General features: G+C 32.8%; 1 protein-coding gene across 3 annotated transcripts; it reads right to left on the reverse strand.

Moving 5' to 3' along the window:
* Window positions 1-47: 47 nt before the first annotated feature.
* On the reverse strand, window positions 48-15,667 carry LOC145327149 (15-hydroxyprostaglandin dehydrogenase [NAD(+)]-like). 3 transcript variants are annotated; one of them, XM_080170713.1, is made up of 11 exons: window positions 15,623-15,667; window positions 11,389-11,499; window positions 11,135-11,238; window positions 9,776-9,845; window positions 8,814-8,892; window positions 7,320-7,378; window positions 6,308-6,376; window positions 5,686-5,790; window positions 3,831-3,896; window positions 2,018-2,156; window positions 645-1,258 (listed from the first exon to the last, which is right to left on the reverse strand). In XM_080170713.1, the coding sequence occupies exons 1-11, from the start codon at window positions 15,633-15,635 to the stop codon at window positions 1,105-1,107; spliced, it is 969 nt and encodes a 322-aa protein (XP_080026839.1). In that variant the 5' UTR covers window positions 15,636-15,667; the 3' UTR covers window positions 645-1,104. The 3 variants fall into 3 exon arrangements, with proteins under 3 accessions (XP_080026841.1, XP_080026839.1, XP_080026840.1); XM_080170714.1 differs by lacking the exon at window positions 15,623-15,667 and adding an exon at window positions 13,285-13,384; XM_080170715.1 differs by lacking the exon at window positions 3,831-3,896 and having other exon boundaries at window positions 48-1,258.
* Between the last annotated feature and the right edge of the window lie 2,293 nt (window positions 15,668-17,960).

A 17,960-nucleotide genomic window follows, 5' to 3' on the forward strand; every position in this document is an offset into this window, starting at 1 on the left:
TAATTTTGATCTTTAGAATTAGTAATTTTGTTTATCATTATGTGTAATGCATGCATATCAATTTATTTAATAATTAGTAGAATTTAAAAAATACTTATTAAGAAAACATTTCACTGTTGGGAGGCCAGATGAAAAACGTTTATTTTATTGTTAGGCAAAAATGACTTTGCTATCGTATTAGTAAGTAACTTTAATAACACCCTTTGCTAATTTTAAAATCCAACTAAATTTAATTTGAGAGAAAATTAGATTTGAAAATTTTAAGTCCAATTTTCTTCCCCTAGGAGTTACCGAACAATCATGACAAGAAAAGCAAAGATTATTATTTTAAAATTTTGCTTTTATAAGTTCTTTATTAAACCACTCCTGAAGGGAGTTTAAACCAATGGCCATATTTATCAGTTGCTTTGCTAAGGTCACGGAAATTCAGCCTTAAATAAATCATATATAGAGTGGTTTTCTGAAAGACTTCATAAAAGCAAAGTTGTGAAGAATTGAAAAGTATGAATATTTGTTTTTCTTGTCATGGATGAGTGTAAGTTCTTAGGGGATGAAATTTGAACTTGAAATTTTCAAACTTAAAATTTTTCAAAAATTAAATTAAGTTGGATTTTAAAATTAGCAAAGAGTGTTATTAGACCTACTTAGAACTTATTTAAATATCAAGATAAATTACAATAAAAATAATACACATTCATTTATAGTTTTATATTAATATACCTAGTGCATTTCACGGTAAAAATGTTTCTGGTAACGATCATATTCAAAAATCTTTGATGTTTAAAAAAAATGGTGAAACGTATAGATTACGCTCGCACAAAATTTGACCAAAAAAGAAGGCCTACAAATAATCTGAAATAGCCGTTACTCAATGATATTTATCTCGCAGTGTACATAAATGCGTGAAAAAGATTATTTTTTCTTCAGTTAGGCTTACCCTGTAGATCTTGGCTATTCCAGATTTTAAGTCCTTCTTAACACATAAATTGTGCAGGCATGACATGTACGTTCAGCCGTTTGGCCGCTAGCAGCCTTTAAAGTTTTTAGATTTTTGGAGATATTCGTTACCGGGAACATTTTACCGCGATCTTTACTAGATCAATTTTAGAATAAGAAACTGGTAAGAAAATGAAGCAAAACATTAGCCAGGATAAAAACCATGAGGAAAAATGCCATCTGATGTTGGGGGGTGAACAATTCCACCCCAAAAGCAGCCTTGAACAGCTTGGCGCCGATTCCAAGAAACATCACAAATTCCCTAAAATAACAATCATAAGAATAGTTATTTCTTTCATCGTATTATAAACGGCTTTCCGCGGATATAGAATGTACAATTATACGATTAAAATCAGTTTTTTTGCCCCGTGGTGCCAAAGGCACAGGCTAAAAAAACTGGTTTTAATCTTATGATTGTACATTTCTATATTCGTAGAAAGCTGGATATAATACGATGCTAGACATAGTTTTTTCGTATGGATGAGAACCGGTTCCTATCCACCGGATTCGAATGAATACGAAAAAAAAATTTTATATTAACTACTGAACAGATTGAGTTCCCATAAGCTTCAAATTGGTTACTGGATGGTTTTAGGCTGTTTAATTTTTATATCTAATTTGGTTTTAGGTTTTTTTTCGTACTCCTTAGTAATAGAGCTCCTAGATACTGGTAACGCAGCTGCTAGTAGTTTATACCAGGCTAATACCACTGGGGACAACTTAGGGCTTGTATTGGGCCAGGCATTCCCCATACTCTAACTATTAATGTCATGCATTTGATATAGCAGTAGGAGAACCATTTTAATAACTTTAATTATGATGCTTTGATAGCAGGAATTTTGTTTGGAACTGTGCAAGGTTATAGGTAGCCAATGAATAAGAAAACATCTAGTATAGTGTAATAAACAGCCCATCCCTCACTGCTTTAGTAGAAACCTAAGAAAAAGAGGGAACTTTTGAAAATAAATAATACAAGACGTAGAAAAGTATAATCATAGAATTGCTACGCCAAAAAACTTACTTTGACATATCATTGTAGATGAAGGGGGGGACGTCCTTGACAATGCAAATGGCATCCCCGGTGTTACATTTCGTCACAAGTTTCATAAATCCTTCAGCAACGTATTCAGGAGTCATCAAGCCAAATTTCTTTTCAACAGCTGAAAAAGATTTATTTTTAATACTTTTGTTCAATATAGACTATCCTAATATATATAGAAGTAAGGTTTTTTGTTGTCTGAAGCTTAAGTTCTCGGAAAATGCTGGTCCGAATTGGTTGTACTTTTAAGGAAAGCTAAAAAATGTCTGCTTGGATCTGGCTATTTTTCGTATCTCACCCTTCCTACCCCTAGAGGCTAGGTTTGAAGTCCTGGGAAGGTTTATGACTGGAATAAATACCTACCCCCCTCCAATTGAAAGGATGGGGGATATAGAACCTCTCCCACTAACGTGCCTCTAGAGGCCTAAGGTTGCGTTGCCGGTAGTAATTCTTAATACATAAAGTAGTAGGCGTTTTTTGTCTGTCCCGAAGGATCTCGCTAACCACTGAACAGATATTGTTCTCCTTAACAGTGAAGCTTCTTATAGGTCCTGGAAGGTTTATTTTTGGGAAGGGTGTCTTCACCCCCCTCCCCCTCCAAAAAAAAAAATTTTTAAATTCTTTTGAAACTTAAATTTAAAATGGGATGAGTAGCCGCTAGTTAATACTAAGATAACTAGGTATCAAAACTTTTTGTAAAGAAGGCGGCCTAACTTTTTAAATTTTAATTTTAAATAGCTAGTCGGTGTTTTTAGTAAGTAGTAGATGTAAAAATTTTCCATAGAATTTAGATATGCAATCATTCTTTTTTGTAGACCTCTTACTTTATTTTATAAAATAATTTAAGATTTAAAAAAAAATAATTAAGTGGGCATAAGGTACTAGAACACAACAAAAAAAAAGAAGAAAATTGCCATTATGAACAAAAATAGTAAGATCTTTAATTTGACACCTTACTATTTTAATTCTGTTGAGTAATAATTTAAAAAATCGATTTTTTTGAACCCACGAGAATAAAAACTTTGAATATAAATATATCATTACACAGACATAAGAAATAGGTGTTTATATATACTTTTAGAATGAGAAAAATATTACAAATCCATTGTAAGCAAAATTGAAATAAAAAGTTTACAAAATAGTAAATAAACTACAATAAAAGAAATTATATGAAATTTTTATACAGGCAACCATCTTAAATGTTGTTTTGAGAATAAAAATGGAAAGGGGGTAAAGAGGTGGTTAAAGTAAGTGTTGCCTGTTTAACATAATATGTTAGGCCCTTTTTTTAATTTAATTTTTTTTACTTTTTGTCAATTTTGCTTACAATGGATTCGTAATATTTTTCTGATTCTAAAGGTATATATGAACAAATATTTTTTATGCCTGTTTTAGGATATATTCATGTTAACAGTTTTGATTAAACCGAGGTTGACAGAATTCAAAAAGTAAGATGTCAAATTAAAAATCTTAGTATTTTTGTTCATAATGGCAATTTTCTTCTTTTTTTTATTGCGTTTTAGTACCTTAAAACCGACTTAATCATTTAAAAAAAAACTTAAATTGCTTTAAAAATAATAGGTCTACAAAAAACCGATTTCATATCTAAATTCTAGGAAAATTTTACATCTACTACTTACTAAAAACACCGACTAGCTATTTAAAATAAAAATTTAAAAAGTTAAGACGCCTTCTTTAAACTATTTCCATTTTGAAATCACATTTTTTATTTTATTTCAAAGGTTGGATTTTTTTAGGCATTTTGAAAATGTAGGATAACTTTAAAAAGTCCTACCCGCCTTTAATATTGGAATTTTGTTGATAAGGAACCCTTGCATCCCACCTACATCACTTATCGGACCTATAAAAAGCATATATGCTATTATTTAAAACTAGCGCCTTCGCCCCTAGTGGGTACTAAAAGTGGTGTAGTCCACCCATTTTTTCTTTTAGTTTAAAAAAAGATTTTTAAAAGAATTTTTTTTGGAGGGGGGAAGTACCCTCTCACAAAATACTCATAGATCTTCCCAGGACCTATGAGAAGCTACATTGTAAAGGAGAACCGTTTTTAAAAGCGAAGCTTTTCTATAATTAGGGTCGGTCCGTCCGTACGTTACGGATAGCTTTTTTCGTTAATTTAGGCATGTTAGAATTGTCCTATTGATTTCAAATTTTGTATGACGATTCCTTTAGAAGTTAGGTACGATTTAGAAAGCGTAGCAACTCTATAATCATTACCAAAATTTCCGTACGTCCATTTTAAACATGTTGATTTTTTTACTTTTTTAACAACAAATGTTTATGTGATCTAATCATCCGATTGATCTGATTTTTGGTATATTGATTCCTAGGACATCAAAGTATAATGTTTTAAGCAAAGCAACTCTATAATCAAGTTCTAAATATGTAAATATGTCCATAAACATTACCCTGTATAAAGCAGTTATTCAACAAATTTACTTACAATTTTGCTTCGACTCTTATACATTTATATTCTAATTATTCAGTTCTGACACTATATAAGTGTTCATGTCCGTTTGTTCTACCGTTTCAGTGCATCGCTTTTATGGATGTTGTCATCCTTGTTATTCAGCAATTAGCTAGCTAGATCCTTCGGTGCAGCCAAACAGAGATTCTGTTACTTCATCATATGGATTTACAGTAAAGAAAACTGTTTGTTTGCTTTATTCTACTTGATATCCTTGTTTGACATGAATTGGATTTTGCCATCGAGTCCAACTGCTTAAAATTGCTCATTTTCATCAAAAATATTGGTTTTTAAACGCGAAGCTTTTCTATAATTAGGGTCGGGCCGTCCGTACTTAACGGATAGCTCTTTTCGTTAATTTAGGCATGTTAGAATTGTCCTATCGATTTCAAACTTTGCATGATGATTCCATTAGGAGATAGGTACGAGTTAGAAAGCAAAGCAACTCTATAATCGTTACCAGAAAGTCCGTACGTCCATATTATACATGTTGATTTTTAACCTTTTTAACATCAAAATTTTATGTGTTAAAATTATCCGATTGGTCTGATTTTTGGAATACTGATACTTAGGACATCAAAGTACATTGTTATAAGCGAATCATCTCTATAATTAAGTCCTAAAAATGTAAGTATGTCTTTAAACAATATTCTATATTTAAGCAGTTTTTCATCAGATTTATTTACAATTTTGTTTCCTTCTACTCTTAAACATTTAAATTCTGATTATTTAGTTCTGACACTATACAAGAGTGTTCGTTTGTCCTAACGTTTCAGAGCTTCGCTTTTATGGATGTTGTCATCCTTGTTTTTAATTGATGCCCTACTGATTGTTCTTCTTTATAGGGCTCTTCAGCCGCGACTAAGCCTCAAATTAAAACTCGGTGATTTGAAAATTATTTTTGAAAAGAGGGATTGCTAGGAAGGAAGGGGACAATGGGCTGTTTACTACACTAGTCCCCAAGGTTTTATAATAACGTTTTCTTATTCGTTTGCTTAAAAACTTTGGGGGCTTTTAATGAATTTTGATTGGTTGGTTTATTAAGTTGAGTGTTTAAACCACTAGTTTTAATCTACAAAAGGGGTAATTATTTGTATTAACATTGGGGATGTACATCAATTAGTCGGCCATTATCTTATCCCTTTAGATCCCTGGTGATTACCTGAAAAAGCCTGTGTCCCAATATCCGCCAGGATATTTGTATCCGCAAAGGAAGGACAGATGCACTGAACTTTCACCCCAGTTTCTTTCAACAGTTTGCTGGTGCCTGTGGTAAATAATAGGGTGGTAGTACAGGGAGGGAGGGGACATTGGGCTGTGTATTACATTACTCCCCAAAGTTTATGTATTAACGTTATCTTATTCTTTGGCTTCTCAACTTTTAAGACTTTTAATGAATTTTGATTACGGTTCATTAGGTTGAGTGTCTAATAGTTTTAACCACTTTTTTGTTATCTACAGAAGGGTAATTTTGTGTATCATCATTGGGGATGTACATCAATTTATCTGCCATTGTCTTATCCCTTTAGATCCCTAAGTTCTACCTCTTACCTCCATGTTCAGCAACAAAATATTAGGCAGACTCACGATTCCATACGGACTGACTGGCGAACAGACAAAGTTATTTATAGAGTAGCTTCGCTTCTAAGAAAACCTAAAGTTCTGGTAAGAACGACAACTCCGTGTTTAGCAACAAAATAGCAAGCAGACTCGCGATTCCAAACGGTCTGACTGGACAAAGTTAATTATAGAGTAGCTTCGCTACTAATAAAAGTGAATCAAACCTAAAGTTCTGGTAAGAACGACAACTCCATGTTTAGCAACAAAATAGCAAGCAGACTCGCGATTCCATCCTAAAGCATATAAGAATGAATAAATCTATAAAAGCAAGTATTTGCCAAAAGTTGAAAATAACTTTTGTTTAACTAAAATCTTTAATACTGAAGCTTCTCATAAATTGGGTCGCTCTGTCCGTCCGTTACAGTTAGCTCTTTTCGTCCATTTAAACAAGTTATAATTGTCCTATCGATTACAAACTTGATGATAATTCCTATAACAATTTGGTACGATTTAGGAAGCGAAGCAAATCTTTAACTGCATTGTTACCAGAAAGTCCGTACATATGTATGTCCTTAATCAGTATCCTGTTCATATTTACGAAGTTTTGCACTAAATTTACTTACAAATTAATATGTTTGGACTTTTGCATTAATATGCTCATTTTTCAGTTCTGACACTCTACAAGTGTTAATATTCGTTTGTCCTGCCGTTTTAAAGCTCCGCTTTATGGATGTTGACATCTTTGCTTGGTAGTAAATTTAGATTTAAAAAAAATATATTTGCAAAATTATGCATAATTTTTGGTTTCAAAAAAATATAAATCAATGTGAAAGCCATACTGGAAAATTAAATAATAGTTTTTTCTCGTATTCAATCGAATCTGGTGGATAGGAACCGGTTCTCATCCATACGAAAAAAACTATGTCTAGCATCGTATTATATCCAGCTTTCTACGAATATAAAAATGTACAATCAAATTGTACATTCTATATCCGCAGAAAGCCGTTTATAATACGATGCGAGCAATAACTATTATCGCATCGTATCATAAAGAGCTTACCGCGGGTATAAAAATGTACAATAAGAGGATTAAAACCATTTTTTTATTATAAGATTATACATTTTGTATTCGTAGAAAATTGGATATTACGATACATAATTTTTCATTATGGCTTAGAAACGGTGTCAATCCAGCAGATATTAATCGGTTTTATAGCCAAACTGAAAAAAAATTACCTACAACTATTCCAGCTATGGAAGCAGTGTTCACTATTAATCCTCCTTTTCCACCTTTCCTGAAAAGTAAACAAGGATGACAGCACAGAGAGAGGGGAAAAAGGGTTGTTTATTTCACTAGTCCCCAAAGTTTTATAATGGTGTTTTCTTTTTCGTTGGCCAAACAACCTTGGGAGACTTTTATTAATTATTGTTTGTTGGTTCATTTAGTTGAGTGTCCAAACGTTTCAACCAATAATTTTAATCTACAGAAGGGATAATTTTGTGTATCATGATAGTGTATGTAAATTAATGTATCGGCTATTGTATTATCCCTTTAGATCCATGAGTATTCACTATTAATCCTCATTTTCCACCTTTCCTGAAAACAAGGATGATAACATCAGGGAGGGAGTGGACATTGGACTGTTTATTACACCAGTCCCCAAAGTTTTATAATAACGTTTTCTTATTTGTTGGCTTAACAAATTTGGGGATTTAAAAGAATTTTGATTGGTTGGCTCATTTAGTCGAGTGTTCAAACATTTCAACCACTAATGTTAATCTAAAGAAGGGGTAATTTTGTGTATCATAATTGGGGATGTATATCAACTTATCGGGCATTGTCCTGACAACATCTATAAGAGAAGAACAACAAAAACCTGGATGAAAACAGTAAAAGAGTCTGACTATGACGTCCATTTGTCAATCCAGGCGAAAACAGTAAAAGTGTCTGACTATGACGTCAGAAAAAATTAACAATTAACCAATAAGAAGCCAGTATTCACTGTGGTAAAATATATAGCGGCCTCTCATTGGTTAATTGTTAATTTTTTCTGACGTCATAGTCAGACACTTTTACTGTTTTCACCTGGATTGACAAATGGACAAAGGGAATCAAGCAAATGTTTTGTGGTCATAAAAAAAGACGGACATTAGAATAGAATATTTTAGGAATGATCACAAAACGTCCATTAAAAGAATATTTTTTTTATGTTTTTTTTTAATTTGTTGCAAAGAGTGAGAAAAGATAAATCAAACATATAAACATTACCTACTTTTACATAAAGAAGTAACAATTTGAAACTAGTAGGGTTGGGCCGGATACTTTTTTAGTCGGATACCGGATATCTGGCTGATTTCCAGCCGGATATCTGGTCAACGTTCGATATCCGGCAATTAACCGGATATCCGGCGTAAAAAATCAGCCGGATATCATGTAACCGGATAGTTTTAATATCCGGTATCCGGCCGGATATTGAAAATGACCGGATATCCGGCCGGATAACCGGCCCGACCGGATATCCGGCCCAACCCTAGAAACTGGGCAAGTGAAAATGTATGAGTAAGTTCGATCATCCAGTAGGAAGGGGGAGGATGGGGGAGTATTGCTTGCAATTACATTTAAATCTGGTGCAACATCCAAGAAATAATATATCGATTACCTACACAAACTTGTTAAACTTTCCCAAGTGATCTAATATCTAATGTGATTATCTGAACAATAACATATACCTTTTATCCATTTTATCTATAACATATTCTGCGCACTCCATAACCGCCATTATATCTATATCCATACACAATCTCCAGCCTGAAATTTTAGAATATCCATTATTTTTTAGTAGCGTAAGCTACTCTATGAGAAGGATCTGTTTAATAGGGGACAAGCGTACTAGGTGACGACCATACTGGAGGTCAAAATTAAAACGGTCCTTGATTTTTTTTTACCGTATCATGAGTTAATATTTTTATGCAAGGTTGTATTCAGTTTTTATATAATTTTTTTTACAGCCTATGTAAAATTTATTTAGTATGTTTGTCAGTGTACCGGTAAATCTAAGATATATAGAACAACATTTCATGGCTTTAAAACTGAAAAATATCCCCTAGATTAGTTGTCAGCCATACTGAAAAATCAGTATCGCATCGTGTTATAGACAATATCAAAATAAAAATCTTAAAATAAAGTCATTTTTGTTGGCACCAATAATTTATCACTTGAATAATAACGGAAAGCTGTCTATAATGGTGAGATCATAAGCTACAGTGAAATTATCGTAGATGCTGTAATAGGGTTGGCAATCCGAATCCGCCCAATTTTTGGCCAATTTTGGAATCCGAATCCGGAATCCGTTTTTAATGGCGGATTCGGATTCTTAATTATTAGGCTTAGATTAGCGTCTTGTTTTTTTTTGGTTTGAATATATATTTTAATTTTTAACAGTCATTTTGGCCGCTGTAGGGTCTAGAAAAGACAATGTAAAAATATGAAAAAACGCAGTTCCGGGTAAAATTGAATCCCTTAATTTATATTTTAAAAAAGCCGTATAAAATATTGCTAGAATCCGGAATCCGTAAAAAATAAGAATCTTGAATCCGCAGAGAATCCGTTTTTTTGGACGGATTCTTGTAAGAATCCGAATCCGGTCCAAAAATTAGACGGATTTCCATCTCTATACTGTACACAATTTTACCTTTAACATGATTAATTCCAGCATTGTTACAGAAAATATCAACAGACCGTCCAAAATGCTTCTCACAACCCTAAACAACCCTAATTAGAAGTAGCAAAACAATAACAGTTTTGGAACCAGTGTAGTTCAAGGTAAAATGTTTGTTGAAGCTGTAAGAGAAGGGTCGGTTTTCTGCAATAGTCAGAACATACTGGATAGAAGAAACATTAAGCTTTAGATAGATGGTCAGACAAACAGTTGCATAGTCAATTTATCATTACTTGAATGTTACACCAGATTTTTATGTTTTGTAATAAAGTGAAACACACAGGGGGCTAAAATAACGATTACCTCTTTCTACGACCTTTACCCCATCCCCTCTTACTGAATAAACAAACTGACCAATAAACAAGTCACACGTTAGAAACCTAAAATGGCGACAATGTTTCCCCTGTCATAATATCCATTATTTTTACCTTATATAAATTAACCCTTTTTATTAAATAAATTAACTCTTTTTATACCAAAATTATCGTCAATTTAGCTTGCTAACAAAGAAAGCATTTATTGGTCAGTTCGTTCATCCAGTAGTAGGCAAGGGGGTTCAACTATGCAGAGTACATGAAAATTTGGTGCAACATCCAAGTAATAATGTATAGTCATTGTTATTACCTCATATACATTAACAATAAATTAACAATGGCACATTATATTTGAAAAAATGAGCTCTGTTTATACCAAAATTGTCGTCAATTTAGCTTGCTAACTTAGAAAGCATTTATAGGTCAGTTCGTTCATCCAGTAGTAGGAAAGGGGTGTAACTGTACAGAGTACATGAAAATCTGGTGCAACATCCAAGTAATAATATTATTACCTTATTATAAACTAGCGGCTTCGCCCCTAGCCTCTAGGGGCTTTGCCCCAAGAGGTTTGATCAACCTAATTTTTCGTATTTTAGATTTAATAAGAAAAAGTAAAAAAAAAATTTTTTTTTTGGGGGGGGGGGGGGGTATTTTTCATTTTTGGGGGGGTTGGGGGTGTCCCACCCCCCAAGAAAATAGCTTAAAACCATCACAGGACCAGTAGGTATATTCCCTGAAGAGTAGAGCCCAATCGGTTCAGTGGTTACTGAGATCTTAAGCTTCAGACGGACAGACATCGTTCTACTTTGTATTATAGATTAACAATAAATAAACAATGGCACATTACATTTGATAAAATGAACTCGGTTGTTCTTGAGTTTTAATTGGTTGGTACAATACGTTGAGTGTCTAAAATGTCTACTTATTATAATCTACAGAGAAGTAATTTTGTGTATCATCATTGGGGATGTACATCAATTTATCGGCCATTGTCTTATCCCTTTAGATTCCTGATTACCTCATATAGATTAACAATGTCGTCTTTCTCCAGCACATTACATTTGATGAAATGAACTCGGTTATTACCAAACTTCTCTGCAAACTCGAGTGTTGTTTTTTCACCTAAAGGTTAAAAGGTCAAGGCTAACAAAACTGGTATCAATTTTATGATTTTATTTCAATATTCGTGGGAAATTGTCTGTAATGCGTGCTGCTATACATGATTTTTCAGTAATCCAGAGGATATTAACCGGCTTTGAAGCCATTTTATACCTGTAGCCTCATCCACATCTGAGATACAGACCATAGCCCCAGCCTCTAGAAGCTTGATGGCAAATGCTTTGCCCAGCCCCATACCTGACCCTGTTATTATGGCCAATTTACCCTGAACAATTTTCTCTTTGATTAGTTTTCTTCCTAGTGCATGGACAACCTAAAGTGTTGTTTGAGTAGCCATTTTGAATGTGCAAGTGTACATTTTTTTCTATGATTAGTTTTCTTCCTAATGCATGGACAACCTAAAGTGTTGTTTGAGTAGCCATTTTGAATGTGCAAGTGTACATTTTTGTTATGCTACACTTTTTAAAAGCGAAGCTTTTCTATAATTAGTAGGGTGGGTCGATTTTGAACATTTTTTTTCTGAGGCCAAAGCGGGGATCTGCACTCAATTTATATAGATATAATACACCTCTGGATGATTTAAAATTTATCCTAAGTCTTAAAACCGCTGACGACCAGACATTCAATTGTATAGCTATTTGTAAATGGGAGTCAAAAATTTATTGAATCAGAACTATGGATTCATGGTGCTCCCTGGAAATGCCTTGAGGAGCTGAGTCAGGAACTTTTGTCCGTTTCAAAAAATCTTGTTCCTAGCCTGAGAAAATCTGAAAAACCTCTACAAATTGGACAATTCTCAATAAACCTTAAAAAATTTTGTTTTTTTAGTGATTTCTAAGGCTAGGAACGAGATATTTTGAAACGGACAAAAGTTCCTGATTCAGCTCCTCAAGGCCTTTCAAGGGAGCACCATGAAGCCATAGTTCTGATTCAAAATTTTTTTTGAATGTCGTCTTTGCATACTAACAAGTAATGAATTATATTTTTAAGTGGTCGTGTTCTAAAACTCAATTTTTTAAAATTCTTTTTCGGTCAGAAATGTTTTTAAGGTTAATTTTATCTGTTGCATATCCCCGCTTTGTCTAATTCCGATATGAACCCACCCTAATAATTAGGGTCGGTCCGTCCGTCCGTCCGTACGTCCGTCCGTACGTCCGTCACAGAGAGATAGCTCTTTTCGTTAATTTAGGCATGTTAGAATTGTCCTATCGATTTAAAACTTTGCATGGTGATTCTTATAGTAGTTAGGTACGATTTAGAAAGCGTAGCAATTCTATAAGCATTGACAGAATGTCCGTACGTCCATTTTAAACATGTTGATTTTTTTACTTTTTTAACAACAAATTTTTATGTGATCTAAGCAACTCTATAATCAAGTCATAAAAATGTAAGTATGTCCATAAACATTTTCCTGAATCAAGCAGTTTTTCAACAAATTTATTTACAATTTTGCTTCGAATCTGATTATTCAGTTCTTACACTATAAAAGTGTTATATCTGTTAGTTCTACATGATTAAATGGACGCACAGACATTCTGGTAACGATTACAGAGTGTAGAACTTAATTAGCAGAATATTAATTTTTAAGTTTAATCAAAATTGTGTCTGAATTTGTTGCCAAATATCTTAAATACAGGATACTGTTAAAGGGCATACTTACATTCTCAGGACTTAATTATTGAGATGCTTTGATATTAAACCTTGTTGTCCTGAGAATCCAAAAATTGTCCCGAATTTGTATTAATTTTGAGGAACACGACTCCAGTTACGTCATATTTTTCTTTCCCGAAAAAGGGAAGGGGGGAAGAAAAAAGAGATGGGAGAAAAGGGGGTTTTCCCCATCTCTTTTGAAGAGATTTTCTTCCCCCCTTCCCTTTTTCGGGAAAGAAAAATATGACGTCACTGGAGTCGTGTTCCTCAAAATTAATACAAATTCGGGACAGTTTTTATTGTGTCCCAAAAATTCAATTAATAAGAAAATTTTACATCACAAAAAAAATATTTTACATGTTAAGAAAGTTTTATCAAAAACAAAAAAAGAAATAGTTTCCTTAACATCCATATTTACAAAGTTTTATAATCTAAAATAAGACAAAAAAATAATAAATCAAATTATAATAAATATTTTAGTATGGCTTTGAAACCGATTAATATCCGTTGGATTAGAAACAATTCTCAGCCAAACTGAAAAATCATGTATAGCATCGTATTACAGACAATTGTCCACGAATAATGAAATAAGTACTATAAGATAACTGCCAGTTCGTATGGATGAGAACCGGTTCTCATCCAGCGGATATTAATCTGTTTTGAATGAATACGAGAAAAAAACTATTAAAACTTTTAATAGATTAGTTTTTTAGTGTATTTGTAACAATAGGAAATTTAACATTTTCTATTTTTAAACCAATATTCTCACAAAACACAATGCTTTAATGTTTTCTCAACTAAGATACTGAGCTAGCAGACAACTTAAATTTCACTACGAATGATGATAATGTTGTATTGAAAACTGGTATCTAATCTCTGTGTATGTTGCTTGGTGCGCCGTTGTTCAGTGTAATGGATATACAATATACGTGGATATTATGACAGTGTTGCTAACTTAATTAGGTTGCTAACTTAAAACTCTCTTATTGGTCAGTTCGATCATCTTGTAAGAGGGGGGAGGGTATGGTTTTTTCCGTTATTTTAGCCCGCTGCGAGTTTATTAGATAACATAAAAAATATGGTTTACGATCCAAGTAATAATACATCCATTTTGATTGTGCATATTACGGGGAGGGAGTGGACATTGAATAATAAATTTAATTGACAAAATTATTTCCACGTTATTGTATAAACTGGCTCAAAACTTTGGGTACTTCTAGTGATTCATTAGTGTTCAAACTTTTAAGCTATCTATAATACAAAGTAGAATGATGTCTGTCTGTCTGTCTGTTTTTTGTCTGTTTGTTTGTAGCGAAGGATATCTCTAACCACTGAACCGATTGGGCTCTACTCTTCAGGGAATATACCTACTTGTCCTGGGGTTGTTTTAAGCTATTTTCTGTGGGGGTGTACACTCCCCACCCCCGCAAAAAAAGAAAAATTAACCCCCCCCCTACCCCCCCAAAAAAAAAAATTCTGGAGAAACTACTTCACAAAAAATTGCAGCACCAGAAATACTTCATTTTTTGGAAATTACCTCTTGGACGGGGCAAAGCCCCTAGAGGCTATGGGTGAAGCCACTAGTCAATTATAATGTAAAGAAGGGGTGATTATTCGTCCATTGTTTTATCCTGTAATAGAGAGATTGGTAGGTACAATACATTGTTTCTAAACACAATCTTCCATTCGTTTACGTAAAACTTAAAATTTTGGTGGTTAATATTGTATATCGGTTTGGTTTTCCAAACCAAAGTCAAAGTGTTAAAATTTATCCATCAATGATCTTAATTGATATAAATAAGGGGTGATTTTATATAATTGAAGACAATTTATCATCTATTGTCCTATCCCTTAAGATCCGTGGTTTGTATTGGAATGAATTGCAAATAAAGTGAGACTGCAGGGATTTTGATAGAGCAACCTATGTTTTAAATGCATACCTTGTTTTTTCGCAAGAAAACGAAAAAGAGAAAAATTATTTATCCTAAATTTATATATCCCTTCTACTGTTAATAAGTTAATAAAATTTAGTTAAAATCTTATATTTTAAATTCTTATTTTTTAGATAAAAGATTGAAAACGTCCAATTTTTTTTAGTAGCGAATCTACTCTTTAATTTAATACAGTTTCTCTTTTAATTGGTGCAATAGATTTATTATTACTTTGAGCTTACACCAGATTATCATTTATTCTAATAAAGTAAAACTTGTAGCTGGTAAAATAACGATGATATCCATGTTAGCAATTTAAATTTACGAAAAATATTCCCCTGTCATAATATCCACGTATATTCTATATCCATCTTAAAATGTTAAACAGTCGCCGCACCGCGTTTGCAATTTGTCTTAGCCACCAGCTTTGAATTACACATATCGAAAATGCTCACAGATTCAAAAGATGCAGTTATTTAGGGAGGGAGGGGACATTGGGTTGTTTATTACACTAGTACCTAAAGTTTTATAATAACATTTTCTTATTCATTGGCTTAAAAACTTTGGGGACTTTCAATAATAATCGATAGGTTGGCTCATAAAGTTAAGTGTCTAAACGTTTAAACCACTAATTATAATCTACAGAAGTAGCAATTTTGTGTAACATTATTGGGGATGTACATCCACTTATCGGCCATTGTCATATCCCTAGCAGTTATTTTTTTTATCCAATTTTGAGTTATGTTATTTGTTATTTGTTTAATATAATATAAATATCAACAACAAAAAGTCTAAAGAGATAATTTCCTGAACGTCCATTTTTCACAATAAATTTTGACTTACTGACTACATAATAAAAAACAATCTTATCTATCTATTGTATATAAATTTTTAAATGTTCTTAAACGTGCCTTATCTATAGTTTCCTTTCAATTCAGTTTAACTCTCTTCAACATACTTTTTTTTAGAATGAATGTCTATCTGTGTAAAAGGATCTCGCTAACTAATGAACGATATGGTTATACTTTACAGTGACGATTCTCACAAGTCCGGGGAAGTTTTTTTGTGGAGGGTTTACTGCCTTCCCCCTCCCCTTCTCCTTAAGTACCCCTAGAGGGACGTTTGGGCGAAATTACTTATTATACTTTATAGCAAAGAGCCGAGAGAATTTTTCTTCTATATTCTAACCCCCCTCCTCGCTTTGGAGGGGTAGGAACAGTTTATTTCAATCAAATGCGAAAAATTACTTGAACTTTATATTACAATCGATATATCATAACATGGATGTTCATATACCCTAAAAAAGTGAAACTCGCAGATGGCTATAATAATGATACTCCTATCACTTCTCTTTACCCCATCCCCTTACCTGCTACTTTATGAATGAACTGACCAATAAATGAGGTCCATATGAGAAACCTAAATTGGCGACAAATGTTCCCCTGTCAATATATCCACATATTCTATATCCGTTCTTATCACATGTCCGGAAATTTTGCTAGTTGCGAAGCTACTATATACATCCATCATTTATCTTCAGGGATCTAAAGGGATAAGACAATGTCTAATAAATTGATGTATATCTCCAATGATGACAAACAAAATTACCCCATCTGTAGGTTACAATTAGAGGTTGAAGTGTTTGATCACTCAACTTAATAAACCAACCGATCAAAGTTCAGTAAAAGTCTCTAAAGTTCTTAAGCTAACAAATAAGAAAACGTTATCAAGAATTTTGGGGACAAGTGTAATAAACATCCCATTGTCCCGTCTCTCTCTGATTCATCATTGTCACTAAGTAATATCTGTACAGTTTTCTTTAAAACAAGGATGACAACATCCATAAAAGCGTAGCTAAATATATCTGTCTGAAAACTAACTTAAAATTTTTTTTTTAAAATTTAAATTACTTGAAAAATAAGAGGTCTACATAAAACCGATTAAATATCTAAATTCTATAGAAAATTTTACATCTACTATTTACTAAAAACACCGACTAGCTATAAAAATAAAAGTTAAGACACCTTCTTTGGGAACTTTTATGAATTTTGATTGGTTCATTATTTTGCGTGTCCAAACGTTTTAACTACTAATTGTTATTTACAGAAGGGGTAATTTTGTGTATCATTATTGATGATTTACCTAAATTAAACAGCCATTGCCTTATCCCTTTAGATCCCTAAATGGAAATACCATTTTGTTTTGTAATCTTTATTTTTTATTTTCCATACATAGCAACAATTAAAAATCTATTTATAAACCATAAATTATAAATTGTTATTGTTTGTAATAGAGATAAGAAAATAATATATTTTGTTTTTTAGTGTTTTAAAGAATTTGCTATGTTTTGTAAGAAATTGCTATGTTTTGCAAGAATTAGCTATGTGAAGGACAGAAAACCAATTTTATGCAAGATTTTGCTATGTGAAGGATCAAAAAGCTAGGTTTTGTGAGGTGAAGGGAGGCTACTTATGTCCTCAATCTTGCAAAATCTTTGTTAAGGGAGGCATGTTATGCCCTTCATCTAAGAAATTCTCACTTAAGGGAGGCTACTTATGTCCTTCCTAGGAAGGTGACTTCTGTCCTAATTTAGGAATGACTTTGTTTTCTTTCCATGATCCTAAAATTTTAAATTCTTATCTTTTAGATAAAAGATTGAAAACGTCTAATTTTTTTTAGTAGCGAATCTACTCTTTAATTTAATACAGTTTTAGATAAAATGATTTTAGAAGGGAGGGAGGGGACATTGGGTTGTTTATTACTCTAGTCCCCAAAGTCTTAAAATAACGCATTCTTATTCGTTGGCTTAACAACCTTGGAGACTTTTAAAGAATTTTGAATGGTTGGTTTATTTAGTTGAGTGTCCAAACGTTTCTACCACTAATTGTAATCTACAGAAGGGGAAATTTTGTCATAATTTGGGATAATTTATCGGCCATTGTCTTATCCCTTTAGATCTCTAGAGACCTTAAAAATCCATTCTAAGTTTCTAAAAATATGAAGAATAATAGTTTGGCCCTAAAAATGTCGTCATAGAAAATAATCATATTGGAGTGATTTCAATAATAAGCAGTCTCTCCCCATGCATCAAGGGGAGGAGGACAAAAAATAGCATAAAACCATGCTGATATTTATATTGAGCTT

Source organism: Acartia tonsa, chromosome 8 (genome assembly GCF_053477335.1).
Source record: "Acartia tonsa isolate MP-2025a chromosome 8, ASM5347733v1, whole genome shotgun sequence".
Taxonomy (NCBI): Eukaryota; Metazoa; Arthropoda; class Copepoda; order Calanoida; family Acartiidae; genus Acartia; species Acartia tonsa.